This window comes from Kogia breviceps, chromosome 1 (genome assembly GCF_026419965.1).
Source record: "Kogia breviceps isolate mKogBre1 chromosome 1, mKogBre1 haplotype 1, whole genome shotgun sequence".
Lineage (NCBI taxonomy): Eukaryota > Metazoa > Chordata > Mammalia > Artiodactyla > Physeteridae > Kogia > Kogia breviceps.
Window position 1 is genome coordinate 41,659,932 of NC_081310.1, and position 14,857 is coordinate 41,674,788.

The 14,857-nt window shown below is 47.9% G+C and overlaps 2 protein-coding genes across 2 annotated transcripts in view; both read right to left on the reverse strand.

Annotated features, from left to right (window-relative positions):
* The window catches only part of CACNA1E (calcium voltage-gated channel subunit alpha1 E), a 396,248-nt gene that overhangs the window by 272,726 nt on the left and 108,665 nt on the right, over positions 1-14,857 (reverse strand). Inside the window, exons 4-5 of the mRNA XM_059068042.2 lie at positions 7,472-7,577; positions 6,480-6,619 (exon numbers count right to left, since the gene is read on the reverse strand). Coding sequence (XP_058924025.2) covers positions 6,480-6,619; positions 7,472-7,577 — 246 coding nt within the window. The remainder of the gene's footprint in view (positions 1-6,479; positions 6,620-7,471; positions 7,578-14,857) is intronic.
* LOC131759347 (large ribosomal subunit protein eL34-like) lies at positions 600-1,012 on the reverse strand. Its single transcript, XM_059068306.2, has one exon. It carries the CDS (start codon positions 985-987, stop codon positions 634-636), a length of 354 nt encoding a protein of 117 aa, XP_058924289.1. The 5' UTR covers positions 988-1,012; the 3' UTR covers positions 600-633.

Genomic DNA, 14,857 nt, shown 5'->3' on the forward strand with positions numbered 1-14,857 from the left:
GTCCAATGTCTTACTCACCTAGAGGCTGAGTCCCCAGCTCTCATTTCTCTAATGGAGTGATCAGGATGTGAGCAGCCAGGCTGAGTCATAGCTACATGAGAGAGATGTAGATACTGCCTGGCTCAGCCAGACCAAGAGGCAGGACTGGGAATAGGCAACCCCTCTACACAGCCAGTCCCAGGCTGCCCCCAGCACTCTCCTTTGTATCCTATCGGTGACAAGACAATCTGGGATGGAACAAGTGATTCCATTCTATTAGCATTTATTAAGTACCTACTCTGATGAGGCACAGACATGAATAGGGTTCAAAGACACAGTCCTGGCCCTCATTTCCCTGTTCCTACCCATGGGTTAGGAGTACCTTTGAGTTCTCATCCTCCCCTATCATTGCCCATCTATTCCAGGGACTATGACTTATTATTAAGACTAATATATAGCAACGACTTTGAGTAATTTAGAATTCTCCAGGTGGCCTAACAAATGGTTAGAAATAGCATCTCTTGAATTGTCACCAGTACAAGAGAGATCCCAAGTTATGTAAGGTAATAATTTGTTAAAAGAATAGCAAATTCCACTGTCTTTTATTTTTTTTTGCTTTTTGATTTTTTTATTACTCAAAGAAGCTTCATTTTTTTATTTAGCTTTCTGACTCTGTGCTTGTGCTTTCAACACTTTCACAACGATTTTTTGCTCCTCAGTGAGGAAAGCGTGCTTGATCCTGTCACGGACACATTTAGCACACATGGAACCACCATAGGCCCGGCTAACATGTTTTTTCATTTTAGACAACCTCGTAAGAACTTTAGGTCTCACAGCACGAACTCCTCTAAGTCGGCCTGGGCACACACCACATGCGGATTTTGGTGCTTTCCCAACTTTCTTGGTATAAAGGTAAACAATTCTATTACCAGGGGTTCGGGACAGCCTGGTTTTGTTAGAGGCTGTATTGTAGGACAGCCTACGACGGTATGTCAAACGCTGAACCATCCTGAATGCCTCTAAGTACCGTCCCCGGAAGAGCTCCACTGTCTTTTAGAAGAAATGAGAATACATTAACCTTGGTGTTTCTCAGTCCCAGAATTTGCTTGAGTATTCAACAATACACGTTTTGTTGAATAAATGAATGGATGGATGGGTGAAAGAATGAATGAACAAGCCAATTAATGAAACAAGCTGGAACTTCGGGTTTAGTTTTTACGTATTCAACCATGAGAGTTAAGTAACGTGCCTTCTTAACCACAGAGCAGGGAGTTGGTTGTATTCCAAGCCCATGGAGAGACGTCTTAGGATGGACACATGGGGCTCTGGTCCTCTTCAAGTCATATGTGAAGCCTCAGCTCTGGGTCAGGGACATCTGCCGGATTATGCTGCTCCCTAAGCCCATTCCACATTGCTTCAAGGGGACCAGAGGAACATGCAATCACAGAGCTACAGAACCACGGAGGCTGTGAGGTTACTGATGGTGTGGGGAAATGAGCACTGAAGAAGGAACTTGGATCCAGAAGATACGGGCTCAAGTCCCAGCTCTAGTACCTCCTAGTACATCATGTACCGTCTCTAAACCTCGGTTTCTTCATCTATAAAACAGGGATAACAAGATCCCATTTGGGGGATTATGAGGATTAGATGAATAATGTACATAAATTAACCTTCTGAACCATGGAACTCCCTCAGCTTACAGACCTAAGAATTCTAAAGGGTAGAAGGTCGAGAGTACAGGCAGAATGCAGTGGCCCAGGTCTCCCAACCACCCATCTCTGAGCAAAAGGCAGTGATGGAAGGTCTTTGGCTGAGCCAGCTGTCTGGCACCTCAGTCCCCCACCCCTCCACCTGTCATCACACACTGAGAGCTGAGAAGTTATACAGCCTCAGCCTGAGGCGGTGTCCTGCTCTAGTACCTGTCACTCCTCCTGTGCGCTGGTGGCAGATGCGAGGTGACACCTGGAGCTGAGGTAAGAAGTCAGAGCAGCCAGCACGGGCTGCTGCAGGGGCGGGTTTCAGGAAGCCTAAAGGAGGGGCTGCACCGGGCAGAGGTAAAACAACAGCCTTGGGTCAAAGGGCACAGTTCCACCTCCTGTATCTGCTGTCAAGGAGCTGGTGGTCTTGGGCTGAGCACTTAACCTCTCTGAGTACTGGATGACTCCTATCTAAAGCCTGATCTGCCTGCTTCCCTGGGCTGTATTACAACATATTCACTGCATCTAAGACCCCAACAGTTGTAAGATGCCCCGTGGTTTTATTTACCACTAGGAAAGACAAATGCTGTCAATTAAACGATATCATGCCATTATTGTAGGACACGGGCTGATTTTAGAGATGCTCCAGCAAGAGAAATATGCATTTTAGAAGCCATGCAATGTGGTAGGTGAAAGCATCGTGTGAACAGAAGACAAAATCTGATTACCCATTCCTGCGGGGTAGAACCGCAACCCTGAGCTCGGATCTCAAGAGTGCCAAGCCCTCTCCCTGGAGAGAAAGAATGAGTAGGTTCAGGAAGAACAGGGGCAAAGTCCTACTGGTTCAGATGGACAGCAGTCGCCTTTCAGCAAAGTTTGAAGAGCCGCTAAGAACAGCAGATGTCTGGGCTTCGGGGAGAGAGAGCAGAGAGGACAAGTGACTTGGCCAAGGGCTCAGCACCTGCACCCACTCGTGTGCACCCCACACGTGCAGGCGAGGACACAGAGGGCCTTCTTGGCCAAGCTGACGAAGGACTCTACAAATCTGCCCCTTCAACCATCTGGCAACCCTCATTTGAAGGCAGTGCTTATGGCTCCCACCAGCCTTCTCTCGTTCCATCAAATGGCTGGCCCATTTCCTCCACCTTCCCTCACCCATCCTAGTTCCCAGGCCCCACCCCAGAAAGGCAGATTCTCCTTTAGAAGTACTTCAACCTGTCAAAATGTCTCTTGAAATGGGACATCCAAAAGATGTACATTGAGCATCTTTAATAGTTATTTATAATAGCCAAAACCAGAAAGCAACCTAAGTCTCAGATAATTGCAAAAATGGAGAAGTAAGCTGGGTACATCTATTTAACAAACTGCTGATCAGTCCTTACAGATTTTTACCAAAATATGGAGTAATATGTACTATGCCCATACTATACTGAGAAAAGGTAGCACAATTACAGGCATTGAAAGAAGAGCTTGCTTAGCATTAAAGGGGCTGGAAGGAAATACCACAAAATAATCAGGAATTTTTCTTAATCAGTGACCATTTTTCTTTTGATTTTTCTGTATTTTCCAAATTTTCCTTAATGAACATAGAATACTTTAAAATAAAAATAAATAGACTAGATGAGAAATTTCAAATGGCCTCTGACACTTACAGGCCTCAATGAGACCAAGAATTCACACAATTGTAGCATATAATCCATATACATTACAGTACTCTTCTTTTAGACAGAATCATATTTCTAAAATGACTCAGACTCATTTAGGCCTTTTACTGTACATATCTTCCTTGACTTACAATGAGGTTACACCCTGATAAACCCATCATAAACTGAAAACAACGTAAGTCGAAAACACATTTAATACACCTAACCTACTGAACACCATAGCTGAGCCGAGTTACCTTAAACGTTCTTAGAACACTTGCATTAGCCTACAGTTAGGCAACATCATCTAACACAAAGCTTATTTTTTAATAAAGTATTGAATATCTGTTATTTATTGAATACTATACTGAAAGTGAAAAACACAATGGTTGTATGGGTACACAATGGTTGTCAGTGTATCGGTTGTTTATCCTCATGACCTCAGGGCTGACTGGGAGCTGTGGTTGCTGCTGCCCAGCATCACAAGAGAGTATCAAACTGCCTATCGCTAGCCCAGGAAGAGATCAAAATTCAAAATTCGAAGTACAGTTTCTACTGAACGCGCATTGCTTTCACATCATCGGAAAGTCAAACAATCATAAGTCAAACCATCATAAGTTGGGGACTACCTGTATAGTATATATTATTTATTTTAGGGACATTTAAAACATCACCCAGTTATTAGCAAAAGTCAAAAGATAACAATTGTCGGTGACGATGTGGAGAAAAAGGAACCCTTGTGCATTGTTGGGGGAAATGTAAATTGGCGCAGCCACTATGGAAAACTGTATGGAACTGCCTCAAAAGAATTAAAAATAGAACTACCATATAATCCAGCAATTTCACTTCTGGATATATATCCAAGACAATGAAATCATTATCTTAAAGAGATATCTACAATCCCATGTCTATTGCAGCATTATTCACAATAGCCAGATATGGACACAACCTAAATTTCCATCAATGAGTGAATGGATAAAGAAACCATGATACAGGTACACACACACACAGAGGAATATTATTCAGCCTTTGAAAAGAAGTAAATCCTGCCATTTGCAACAACATGGATGAACATGAAGGATATTATGTGAAGTGAAACAGAGAAAGACAAAGGCTGCATGATCTCAATTATATGTGAGGTCTAATTTTTTTAAAAGCCGAAGTCATAGTAACAGAGGAAGGAATGGTGGTTACCAGGGGCTGGGAGTAGGGGAAAAGGGAAGATATTGATCAAAGGGTACAGACTTTCAGCTACAGATGAATAAGTTCTGGAGACCTAGTATTTACCATGGTGACTATAGTAAATAATAATGTATAACATACTTAAAATTTGCTAAAAGTGTAGATGTCAAGTGTTCTCACCACCAAAAATCAACAAAAATGTAACTATGAGAGGTGATGGATATGTTAATTAGCTTGATTGCAGTAATCATTTTACAATGTATACATATATCAAATCATCACATTGTACACCTTAAACATATAAATTTTTATTTTTCAATCATACTTCAATTAAGCTGGGGAGAAAACCCCACAAAACATCATCCAGGTGTACTGCAGTCTTTGACCATGTACTTCTGAAACACTATGCAGAAGGTGTATCTTTATACACTAAATCACATTTTAAATGCAGTACTAGAATTTTCTTTTAGAAAAATAACCTTCAGAAAATCCTTTTGTAAGGCAACAGATGTTTTTAAACATAAAGAGTCATCTCCATCTACTTATCTGTTCCCTATATTAAAGGGTTCGATGCTCGTGAGCTTCCATTTATACATTCTAGTCAATTGCCCCTTCAACTTTTTCCCCTTCACTTAATCACAACTGACATGAAGGTTAAACATATGAGGATTATGTCTATTGCAGAAGACATAATGAAGAGATGCAAATAGTCTCAAACTCACTCTTTTTTTTTTTTTGCAGTATGCGGGCCTCTCACTGTTGTGGCCTCTCCCGTTGCGGAGCACAGGCTCCGGACGCGCAGGCTCAGCGGCCATGGCTCACGGGCCCAGCCGCTCCGCGGCATGTGGGATCTTCCCGGACCGGGGCACGAACCCGTGTCCCCTGCATCGGCAGGCAGACTCTCAACCACTGCGCCACCAGGGAAGCCCCTCAAACTCACTCTTGTCAGATTTTACCTACGCCCACTCCTCTGGCTATTCCCTGGGTGGGGGGTGGGGGGGAGGTCCTCTTTGCTCCCCTCTGCCTTTGGTCAATCATAACGGTAGCTCATATATCTCCCCACTCCTCACATTTCTACTCCACTCTCATCTTGTCCTCACGGGTTTGAACAACTGGGCAGCCAGGTAAGGGAATTTCCATGCCACACCCCTTGCTGCCACACCCACACAGGACCCACCTGGCCTGGACTGCTCCCCTCCCCTGCAGGTACCAAGAGCAACCTGATACAAAGACACACAAGCCACAGAAGCCCAGGGAGGCAATGGCCATCATCACCAGTCCCAAGGTCCATCGCATATGCTGCCAGCAGTGCTGGATCAACCCCAATACTGGCATACTATATTCATTTACAAAAGAATGACTATCGAATATTTAAATAAATGTACTGCCATCATATATGCTGCTTATGACACAACACAGTATTGCTATGTTAATTTCCAAAGGGATGCATTGTCAGACATTTCCGTGTGATACAGTTTTATACCTCCTCGTATAATAAATACGTATAAATCTGTAAATCGTAAAAAATCCTGTTGTCAGGACACGAGTCTCAATTATCAGTTCAGAAAATATACTTAGAGTCTTTTCCAACCTCCAGAAGAAAACTGCACCTAATGGCATCTTCTGGCCCATTTTTTTTTTGGGGGGGGGGGCCCTCAGGCTAGGGCAAGCCGCTTGCTTTAGTGAAAAGACTCACTTGGAAACGTCTGTGCAGCCCTAGCCAAACACAGGATGGGAAACCAGAAGCAGCAGCGGCCAGACCTTGGGTCCACGGCCTCTGCCGAATGCCACGTGCGTCTCCAGCGTCCTCGCACTCCCCTGCAGGTGGCTCATCTATGGCTCAGCCCCGTGGGAATCTCACCCTTGAACTCCTTCCTCCACCGAATTCTGCCTTCCCACCCCCAGGTTCCTTGCACCGGCCGCTTCTTTACCCCACAGGCCCCTCCACACACAAAGATGAGACAGGAGGAGGACTCACCCACTGAGGACCACGATGAAGTCCATGACATTCCAGCCGTTGCGGAGGTACGAGCCCTTATGGAAGATGAATCCCAGGGCTACGATTTTGATCCCAGCTTCAAAGCAAAAGATCCCGATGAAATACGGTTCTGTCTTCTCCTGTGGGATACAGAACAGAGGTGCTGGTGAGCAGAGGACTGTGCTTCATCAGACACGGGCCAAGGCACACCCTGGCTAGCTATCCTCTCTGCTCTGACATTTCCTCCCTCCTACGGGACACCTGGACGTCTGCGCTGAGCCAGCCCCATGTACGGGTGAGGGTGCTGCAGGACTCACGGAGAGCACACGAGCAAGGGAAGCCAGGGGCAGAAATGGATGGATGTGGGTCTCATGCCCAGGACCGGCCATCCTCCCACAACAACCAACGGTGCTGGCTTTGCCTTGAAGGGGTCAGCTTTTCCATTGCTGGCCTTCACTTACGTTGGAAGCTTAAGAGTTCTTTCTCATCCATGGGTTATCAGGCTGGAGCCACTTACCCGTACATTTGGATTTTAGGCATTTTGTTTGCCCTCTTTAGAGGGAACACTTTAGACACGTGGATGATTTCTTTATAGAGAACACGGACAGACGTTTAGGAAGTTCAGAACAGTGAATGCACATGGGCTTTGAGCATCCTTCATGCTCTCTCCTTTACTCTCCCCTCTTCCTCTCACTCCCAAAATCCCTCAGAAAGAGGAGAGAAGTGTGTGTGGACCCCGTGTCCTCCCTTTCTTCTTGCCTGGCTTCCATGCAGTGTATACACAGAACTTCCTGGGAGCAGGAATTTAAAAGGTCAGTCCTCTTGTTTTTATGAATCCCAGTGGGACTTGTTACCAACTTGTCCCTCAGCAAAGAACAAACTCACAGAACTGTACAGAAGGGAAGGGAGCCAGGTGAAGAAGCAAAGGAGAAGGGAACCAGGCAAGAGGAAGAACAGAGGGAAAGAAAGATGAGAAGGAAGGAGGCACCTACCAGTCTGCGGGACATTGGGGTCTTGTCATCCTCAGGAAGATGCTGCTCCAGGGCCAAGACGATGCAGTTGGCAATGATGGTGGCCAAGATCATGTACTCAAACGGCGTGGGAAAGGAGGAGTTAAGAAACAGATGCACCAAAGAGAGAGGGACACAGCCTCCAAGATGGCTGTGTACATCAATGCACAAACTTTATCAACCCACACTGTGTCTGTGCAGTCTGCATGACTGATATGAGCAAACAGGCATGTAGGACAGTGGATGGTCCTTAGCATGTGGAATTGTAACCATTTCTGATTAGGCTCTGAACACAAAGTATCTTCTCAAGAAAAGAAAGAGTGTGGCCAATAAATATTAGATATATGGCAGACACTCCAGATACTTAGTGAATTCCGTGACATATCCAGGAATTAACCAGGACTAAAAAGGAAGTGGGACAAAGGGAGGAAGAAACACTGATGCTCTTGCAGGCCCCCCGTTCTTCTCAGTCTTCAAACCACCGGACTGCATAATGATGCTTCAGCAAGGATCCAGCTGTGGCTGTTCGTTGCTGCCTTGGGGAATCACATCTGTAGTGCCCTCTTCTAGAACCTCTGCTCGAATGAATAGAAGAAGAGCCCTTGGAAAAGGAACAATTCTCTCCATGAGCTCCCTTTTATTTTAATATCCAATTCAGGAAAATCTATAATGGGGCCAGGAGAAACTGGCTTTGTCCCACCTTACTTTCTCCTCAGCGTCTACATCTATAGGAAACAGACAGACAAATCATTAGTCTGCATGCAGGGCAGCAAAGTCGGGGTCCCTAGGAATCAAACTACAAATGAATGGACAATGAATTCAGGCTTCGTTTTCTGTTGCATTTTTCTGAAGACAGGTGGGTGGGCTCCCTGCGACTTTTTGAAAAACAGGACTATGATTCTAGGGTCAGCATCCTTGACTCCCACAGAAAGATTGTGCCGTTGCCCTAAGCCTAGGGGAAGGCAGGAGGGGGGGACTTCTAGAAAAGAGAGAGGGAATCACCGGCTCCAGGATCACTCTGCACGTGGGATTTCATTCTATAACTATGGCTGTGACAAACAGAAGTGAGCGATTGCCACTGGTCTTGCTGAGCAACCTGGGATCTGGCAGCTTCTGGAATCCAGGCGGGAGAGATGAGTAGTAAGTCTGATAAAAGTGGAGGGAAGGGAAGGGATCTTGTCTCCCCACACATTCAAGCTGGCTGTGTAGGATGTAGGGCCCAGAGCCCTCGCTAGGGAGTACAGAAGGAGGGCAAATCATAAACACGCCCCCATGCCTCCCCATCCCCACCAGGATATGTGTGTCGGTGAACATCCGTGGCAAAGAAGCACTCGCGGCATCTCTGAGAGGGGTTAGGGCAGAGGTGGTACGTGCAAGACGTGAGCTGCCCCAGCGGCTGCTCTGGTCCTGGTGCTGGAATGGGAGGCTGCAGGGGGTGAGATGGCCGGCCGCATCCGAGCCTCCAGAACTGTTCATTCTCATTTAGCAGCACCGCTCCCCGCCCCCTGCCCCCATGCAACCCTGCATCACAGACCATTCTCCAGCAGCTGGCCATCCTCCCATCCCACACACCCCAACACTCCCCCCGGGACTCATACCCTGCGGACAGCTCTGCTGGCCTCTAGGACCCAGCCACCGGATCAGAAAACTGGATGGATGGGGCTCAGAGGACCTCAGAGCCAGCCTCTTGCCTCCATACTCTACCGTGCTGGCTGAGACCCTCTCAGTCAGAGGGGAGCATCACCACATGGAAAGTCCCCCAGCACACCTCGTCACTCTTCCTCCTTCCATCCTTCTGGGCACCGAGCGTGGCCCCTGAGAGCTAAACGTGCCAGCAAATACACACCAGAGATGCCCACCGCACTTACAAGCCTGCTTTCTTGTGACAAGTCGCCACACACAGCTCACCCAGGGGTACCGGTGCTCACCTATCACAGGGAGACTGTTCTCCTCCTTCCCATCATGGGCTCTAATCCAGAGCTCTGAACAAGTGCAGGATGACCGTGACCACACCAGGATCTGGTGTCCCATAAGCCCTCTGAATAGGCTAGCCCGTCCTCGGCCTGGTTCAGACACCCAGAATTCCCCAGACCCGAATGGTAAAATGAAGGTGGGAACATGGCAGAAGTGGAGGCCCAGGAATCCATGCCCTTTCCTGAGAACATCCCCAGGGAATCGGTACAGATAGTGAACCAAGAACATGACGACAAGCCAATGACAAATGGCAAAAGAAGTGAAGGACACTTGGGGCACGTTTCTAAGTTGCAGGCCACAGGATACTAGTGCTACAGGAACTTGCGATCAAATGAATGAGGGAAAGCCTGGGTTCGGTCAAGGTGAGCAGGTTTCCTCCCAGCAGGGTGCTTGGAGCCTTTAATACTCTTGTACACAGCATGCACCCCCTCCCCTGAAGGGGGCTGGGAACAGGACACAGCACTCCCAAACTTCTTCACCATATAACCCTTCTGTCAGAGCATCTCTCCCGGGGATGCTGTTCGTAGGAACACATCTGGGGAGCCCTGATACAAAGGGCAGAGCTCCAGGTCAGTCCCCAAGGGTCCGGGGGATGCGAGGGATGGCGGCTCTGACAGGAGTGAAATTAATGCCTCTCCCGCTTCACGCCCTGTCCTTGTCTCTAACAAAAATATTCACAAAGTGTCAGGCTTGGCCAGCCCTTTGCCATGGCTGGAAGGCCACACACAAGTTCAGAAGGCTACTCGGCGGGTCCAAGGGGCCCAGCACGTGACCTGGGAAGCAGGACCGGGGACATGCATGTTCACATTCAAGCTGCAGATGTCACGCACTCTCACTGATCTACTGGGGGGGACAGGCTTCTTCTCCTGAACACCTTCGAGGGACAAGCACAGACTCAGAAGTAAAGGAGCTCTTGGTTGCTGACCTTCAGTCAAGGCAGCTCCTGTTGGCTGTGCATCTCCAAGGCTTTCCACCTGGCAATGCCCACTTGGGCTGCCACAGCCCCTCTGTCGCCCCATTTCCTCACGCCCACTTCCACACCTGCATCCTCCTGGCCAGACAGTCTAAGCATACAGCTCCCTGCTAGGACCGGTAAGCTCACCTAGCCCAGAATGTCCAGGTGCAGATAGATGAGGCTTCTGGGGGACACAGGGCTAGCTCTTTGGCCATTACCATGAAGGGCGCTCAGTGCAGGAGAAAGGCTGATGAGCCAGACTTCCTGTGACCAGACAGGTATCTGGATGGCCGAGAATTCATGAGGGCTCAACAACTGGCACCAACTATGGCCCAGGGGGCTAGAATCTAAAAGTGAGGGTTTGCTTAATTCAGTTTCTGAGAAGACCCCGTTCCCACATCCTCCCGACTCAAATCCTCTGCCTGCAGTCTGATGGCTAAGGACCCATTCAGAGCAGTGATCCTTTGGTTTGAAATTCTGAAAACCTCAGGAAATTCCCTGGCGGTCCAGTGGTTAGGACTCTGCACTTCCACCGCAGGGGGCACAGGTTCGATCCCTGGTCAGGGAACTAAGATCCCACCAGCCGCGTGGCAAATTTTGAAAACTTCAAATGCACATACCCTGGAGAGGGATGTCCCTTTAGGCCTTATAGAGCATCGCGACCTCAGGATGAATTCATGTCTGGGGCAATTAAGGATCTGAGGTGAAATTTTGGTGCAGAAGTAAAGGTGAAACTATGGGAATTCTGTGTATCTGTGACTAGGTGAAAGAAAGAAGGGGGACAGGGAAATTTTAGGAGAGGAGAGCAGGAGAGAACACCCAGCTCGGCCCAGGCCCTAGCCACTCCCCCTTACAGCCCTTTCCTTTAACCTCTTGTCCACTTCCCCTTTCTGAAGAAAGCACAAAGAATGGGCACTGACATCTTAGTGATTTTGCTTCCTCCTGCAATGGCCTTTCTCCTCCTTTCTGGTCATATATGAAGATGCAGGTGAAATATCACCTTGTCTGTAAAGGCTTCTCCCTACGCCCCACAGCTCTCTGCATGGTACAGTTTTATCATCCCTCCTCATACTGATCTCCCCCAAGAAACTATACCTAGAAAGCAGGGAAAGTATTTTGTTCACCTCCCCACTGGTGGTTCTCAGCAGAGCTCCTGGCACACAGTAGGAGCTCACTCTGTTAAGCGCAGGCATGAATGAAAGGGAGGCATCCCCGTCCGTGAGCAGTAGCTCCACTGAGGAGCTGTCACGAAGACCAGGTTGCAGTCACTCCCACTGGCTCGGGCCCCAGGCTTGGGATCTGACTCAGGGGCCGCTCCCTGTCTTCCTGAAACAGAAGTTCAAGCCCCTTACCGAGGGCTCTGCTACATCTCCCAGAGGAAGAGCCTGGACTGCAATAACAGCCCACAGGGCAAAAGGATGCACCTCGCAGGCTAGGCAAAGATGTGCTTGGAAAGGTCAAAGGAAGCTCCGTGTTGCAAGGCCTCAAAGAACAACACCCTTCATGAAACAGAATGGAAGTCTGTCCAGGACGCCGATGCCTTGTGCCCAGGAATTCAGAGACACCCATTACATTCTGTGCCTGACACCAAATGCATGTTTGGTGAGAGAACACTCTCTCTCCCTGGTGTCTGCACTGTTTGTGGCTTGAGATCTTGATCATATGGAGCTGAGGGAGCAGTGAGAGAGCCTGAGGGCAGGGGCTCTGTTTGACTCAGGGACCTCTGAACCCCAGTGTCCAGCACACAGTGGTCACCCCATGACTGGTTTTTAACTAATTAATAAAGTAATCAATCAAGTCATAAGTGAATAGCACAGGAAAACCAGAGCCTGAGCTATCCTTACAAAAGCTACCCATACTTTCTCTACACAGTACACCCATTTGAACTTTGTGTTCTGTGTGCCGGGTACACACATTAGCTCTTCAAAAAAAGAAACCAGCATGCATAAAAGACCCCTTTAATGTAAAAGACATTTTTTTTTTTTACGAGCAAAGGAAAAAAATCTGTCTTGCTAGAAGGATCATGAGTTTTCTTGGGGTAGTAGGATTTCTTCTTTACTCCTTTACTCATTGTGTTATAATGAGCATGTATTCATTTATAATTATAAAATCAATTAAAGCTATATGTATTCTGAAAAAAACCAAACCAACACAAAAACCCATGCCAACCTGAGGGTCATGGAAATCAGCACTAGATTTCTGAGCAGATCGAATGCAGGAGAACAAAGGGACTGGACCAAACGAGGAAATGACCACAGAAATTCTTTGAAACCTGCAAAGATGCCTCTTCTCTGCATCAGTCTCGCTGTCTGCTCGCTAGGGGCCTCATTTTATAAACTTCCTTGGCAATCTCCCCAAACACCCCTTCACTCCCTTCTCGCTCTGAGCCTGTTAATGAGGACCTGTGTCACTCCAACACTCCCTTTCCCATCTCGCAGCTTCAAGACAATCATTAGGGAAATGATAAAAATAGGTTCCCTTATTGATTTATCTCCTTTACCCAATGCTCCTTCCTTCAAATGGTTGACTTGTTTCCTTAGCAACACAGCTAATTTGAGCAGCACGACTTGGCCTGCACACCTGCTATTTGTTCATCTCCTTCCCAAAGCCCAGAAAGCTGGGGCAGGGGGGAGAGAGAGGACTGCCCTACCAGCTAGCTACTGGCTACCACAGTGGCACTGGCTCTGCTTGCCAACAGAGCCCTGGGGGCCTGGCCTGGGAGCTAAGCCCTCCCTTTGCTCACCCAGCAGAGCTTCCCCATCCACACCTCATAGGGACCGATGTGCAGGTACAGGACTGGGAAGGACTTAGGGCCCGAGCAGCAAACCTGGGGTGTCCCCAGGGAAACATGCATCTCTATACCATCAGGAGGCTGATCCTAGACCCTTATACTCTCAGCTGCTTCCTCTCAGAGCTGTAACACTAGAATACCAAGGTGGAGACTGAAAGGGCTCAGAGGGCTGAGATCCCACCGGGAACAGGCAGTCAGATGGAACACTGTGCCCCCTCTCCAACTCCTGGCCTAATGGAGAATGTGCTTTTTGTGGGGGGCAGCCTGTGGCCACCTAGGCACTTGCTGTAAACTCCTGGGGAGTCTAGAACAGCACAGTCTGAGAGGCAGCAGGCCTCAGGACCCATCACCACCCCTCACCCCGGGCCGAGAGCACGCCCCCTACGGGCAGGTCTGCCTCCTTTCCTCCTGTCCATCCCTGCCTCCTGTTTGGGGATGTCTAATTCTAAGAGATGGAAGAGTCTCAGAACTCTTCCATTGTGGGAGCTCACTCAGTGTTAAGCGCAGGCATGAATGAAAGGGAGGCATCCCCGTCCGTGAGCAGTAGCTCCACTGAGGAGCTGTCACGAAGACCAGGTTGCAGTCACTCCCACTGGCTCGGGCCCCCGGCTTGGGATCTGACTCAGGGGCCGCTCCCTGTCTTCCTGAAACAGAAGTTCAAGCCCCTTACCGAGGGCTCTGCTACATCTCCCAGAGGAAGAGCCTGGACTGCAAGTAACAGCCCACAGGGCAAAAGGATGCACCTAGCAGGCTAGGCAAAGATGTGCTTGGAAAGGTCAAAGGAAGCTCCGTGTTGCAAGGCCTCAAAGAACAACGCCCTTCATGAAACAGAATGGAAGTCTGTCCAGGACTCCGATGTCTTGTGCACATCCTTCCACTCCTCCCTCACCTGCACAGAAATATCATTCTAACCAGTGGAATGTTGACTCAAAAACAGTCATGGGGTGAGGGGTGCTGCCTAGTCTGTAATTCCCTCAAACACAACACCAAAGGGATATTATAAATATGAAGAATAGTGAAATCCAGCTATCCAAGACCTTCGTGCTGCCTTTTTAATATGAGAAGTATTAGAATCTTCCTCAAGACGTGGACTGCAATGGAGAAAACCTACCTTGGCAATGGAAACCAGAGCCACAGCTCTCCATGCAAAAGTCACCACGACATGATATTCGAGTCAGAGAAAACCACCGCCACCCGTTCCCCCAGAACCAAAGGAGGACAACAAAAGGATCAAAGTCTAAGATGATACATGAATATGTACACACTACTATATATAAAATAGATAATCAACAAGGACCTACTGTATAGCACAGGAAACTCTACTCAATACTCTGTAATAACCTATAATGGCAAAGAATCTGAAAAAGAATAGATACATGTATATGTATAACCGAATTACTTTGCTGTACACCTGAAACTACCACAACATTGTAAATCAACTATACTCCAATATAAAATAAAAAAATTTTTAAACCCTTTGAAAACTGTAAGGTGCTAAACAAATGCACAGTCGTTTTTATTCTCCTACTAAATCAATCTTTAAGCACTGCTCTGGCTCTAAGCTTTGGGGGAAGCATCTGTTAGGGGTCACAACCTCCGGAAGCGGGCTGGCTGGCTGCAGCCACGGGCTGACATTGAAGAGACCCAC

Coding starts and splice junctions, on each gene's coding strand:
- LOC131759347 (XM_059068306.2), bottom strand. CDS start 987: ATGGTTCAGCGTTTGACATACCGTCGTAGGCTGTCCTACAATACAGCC.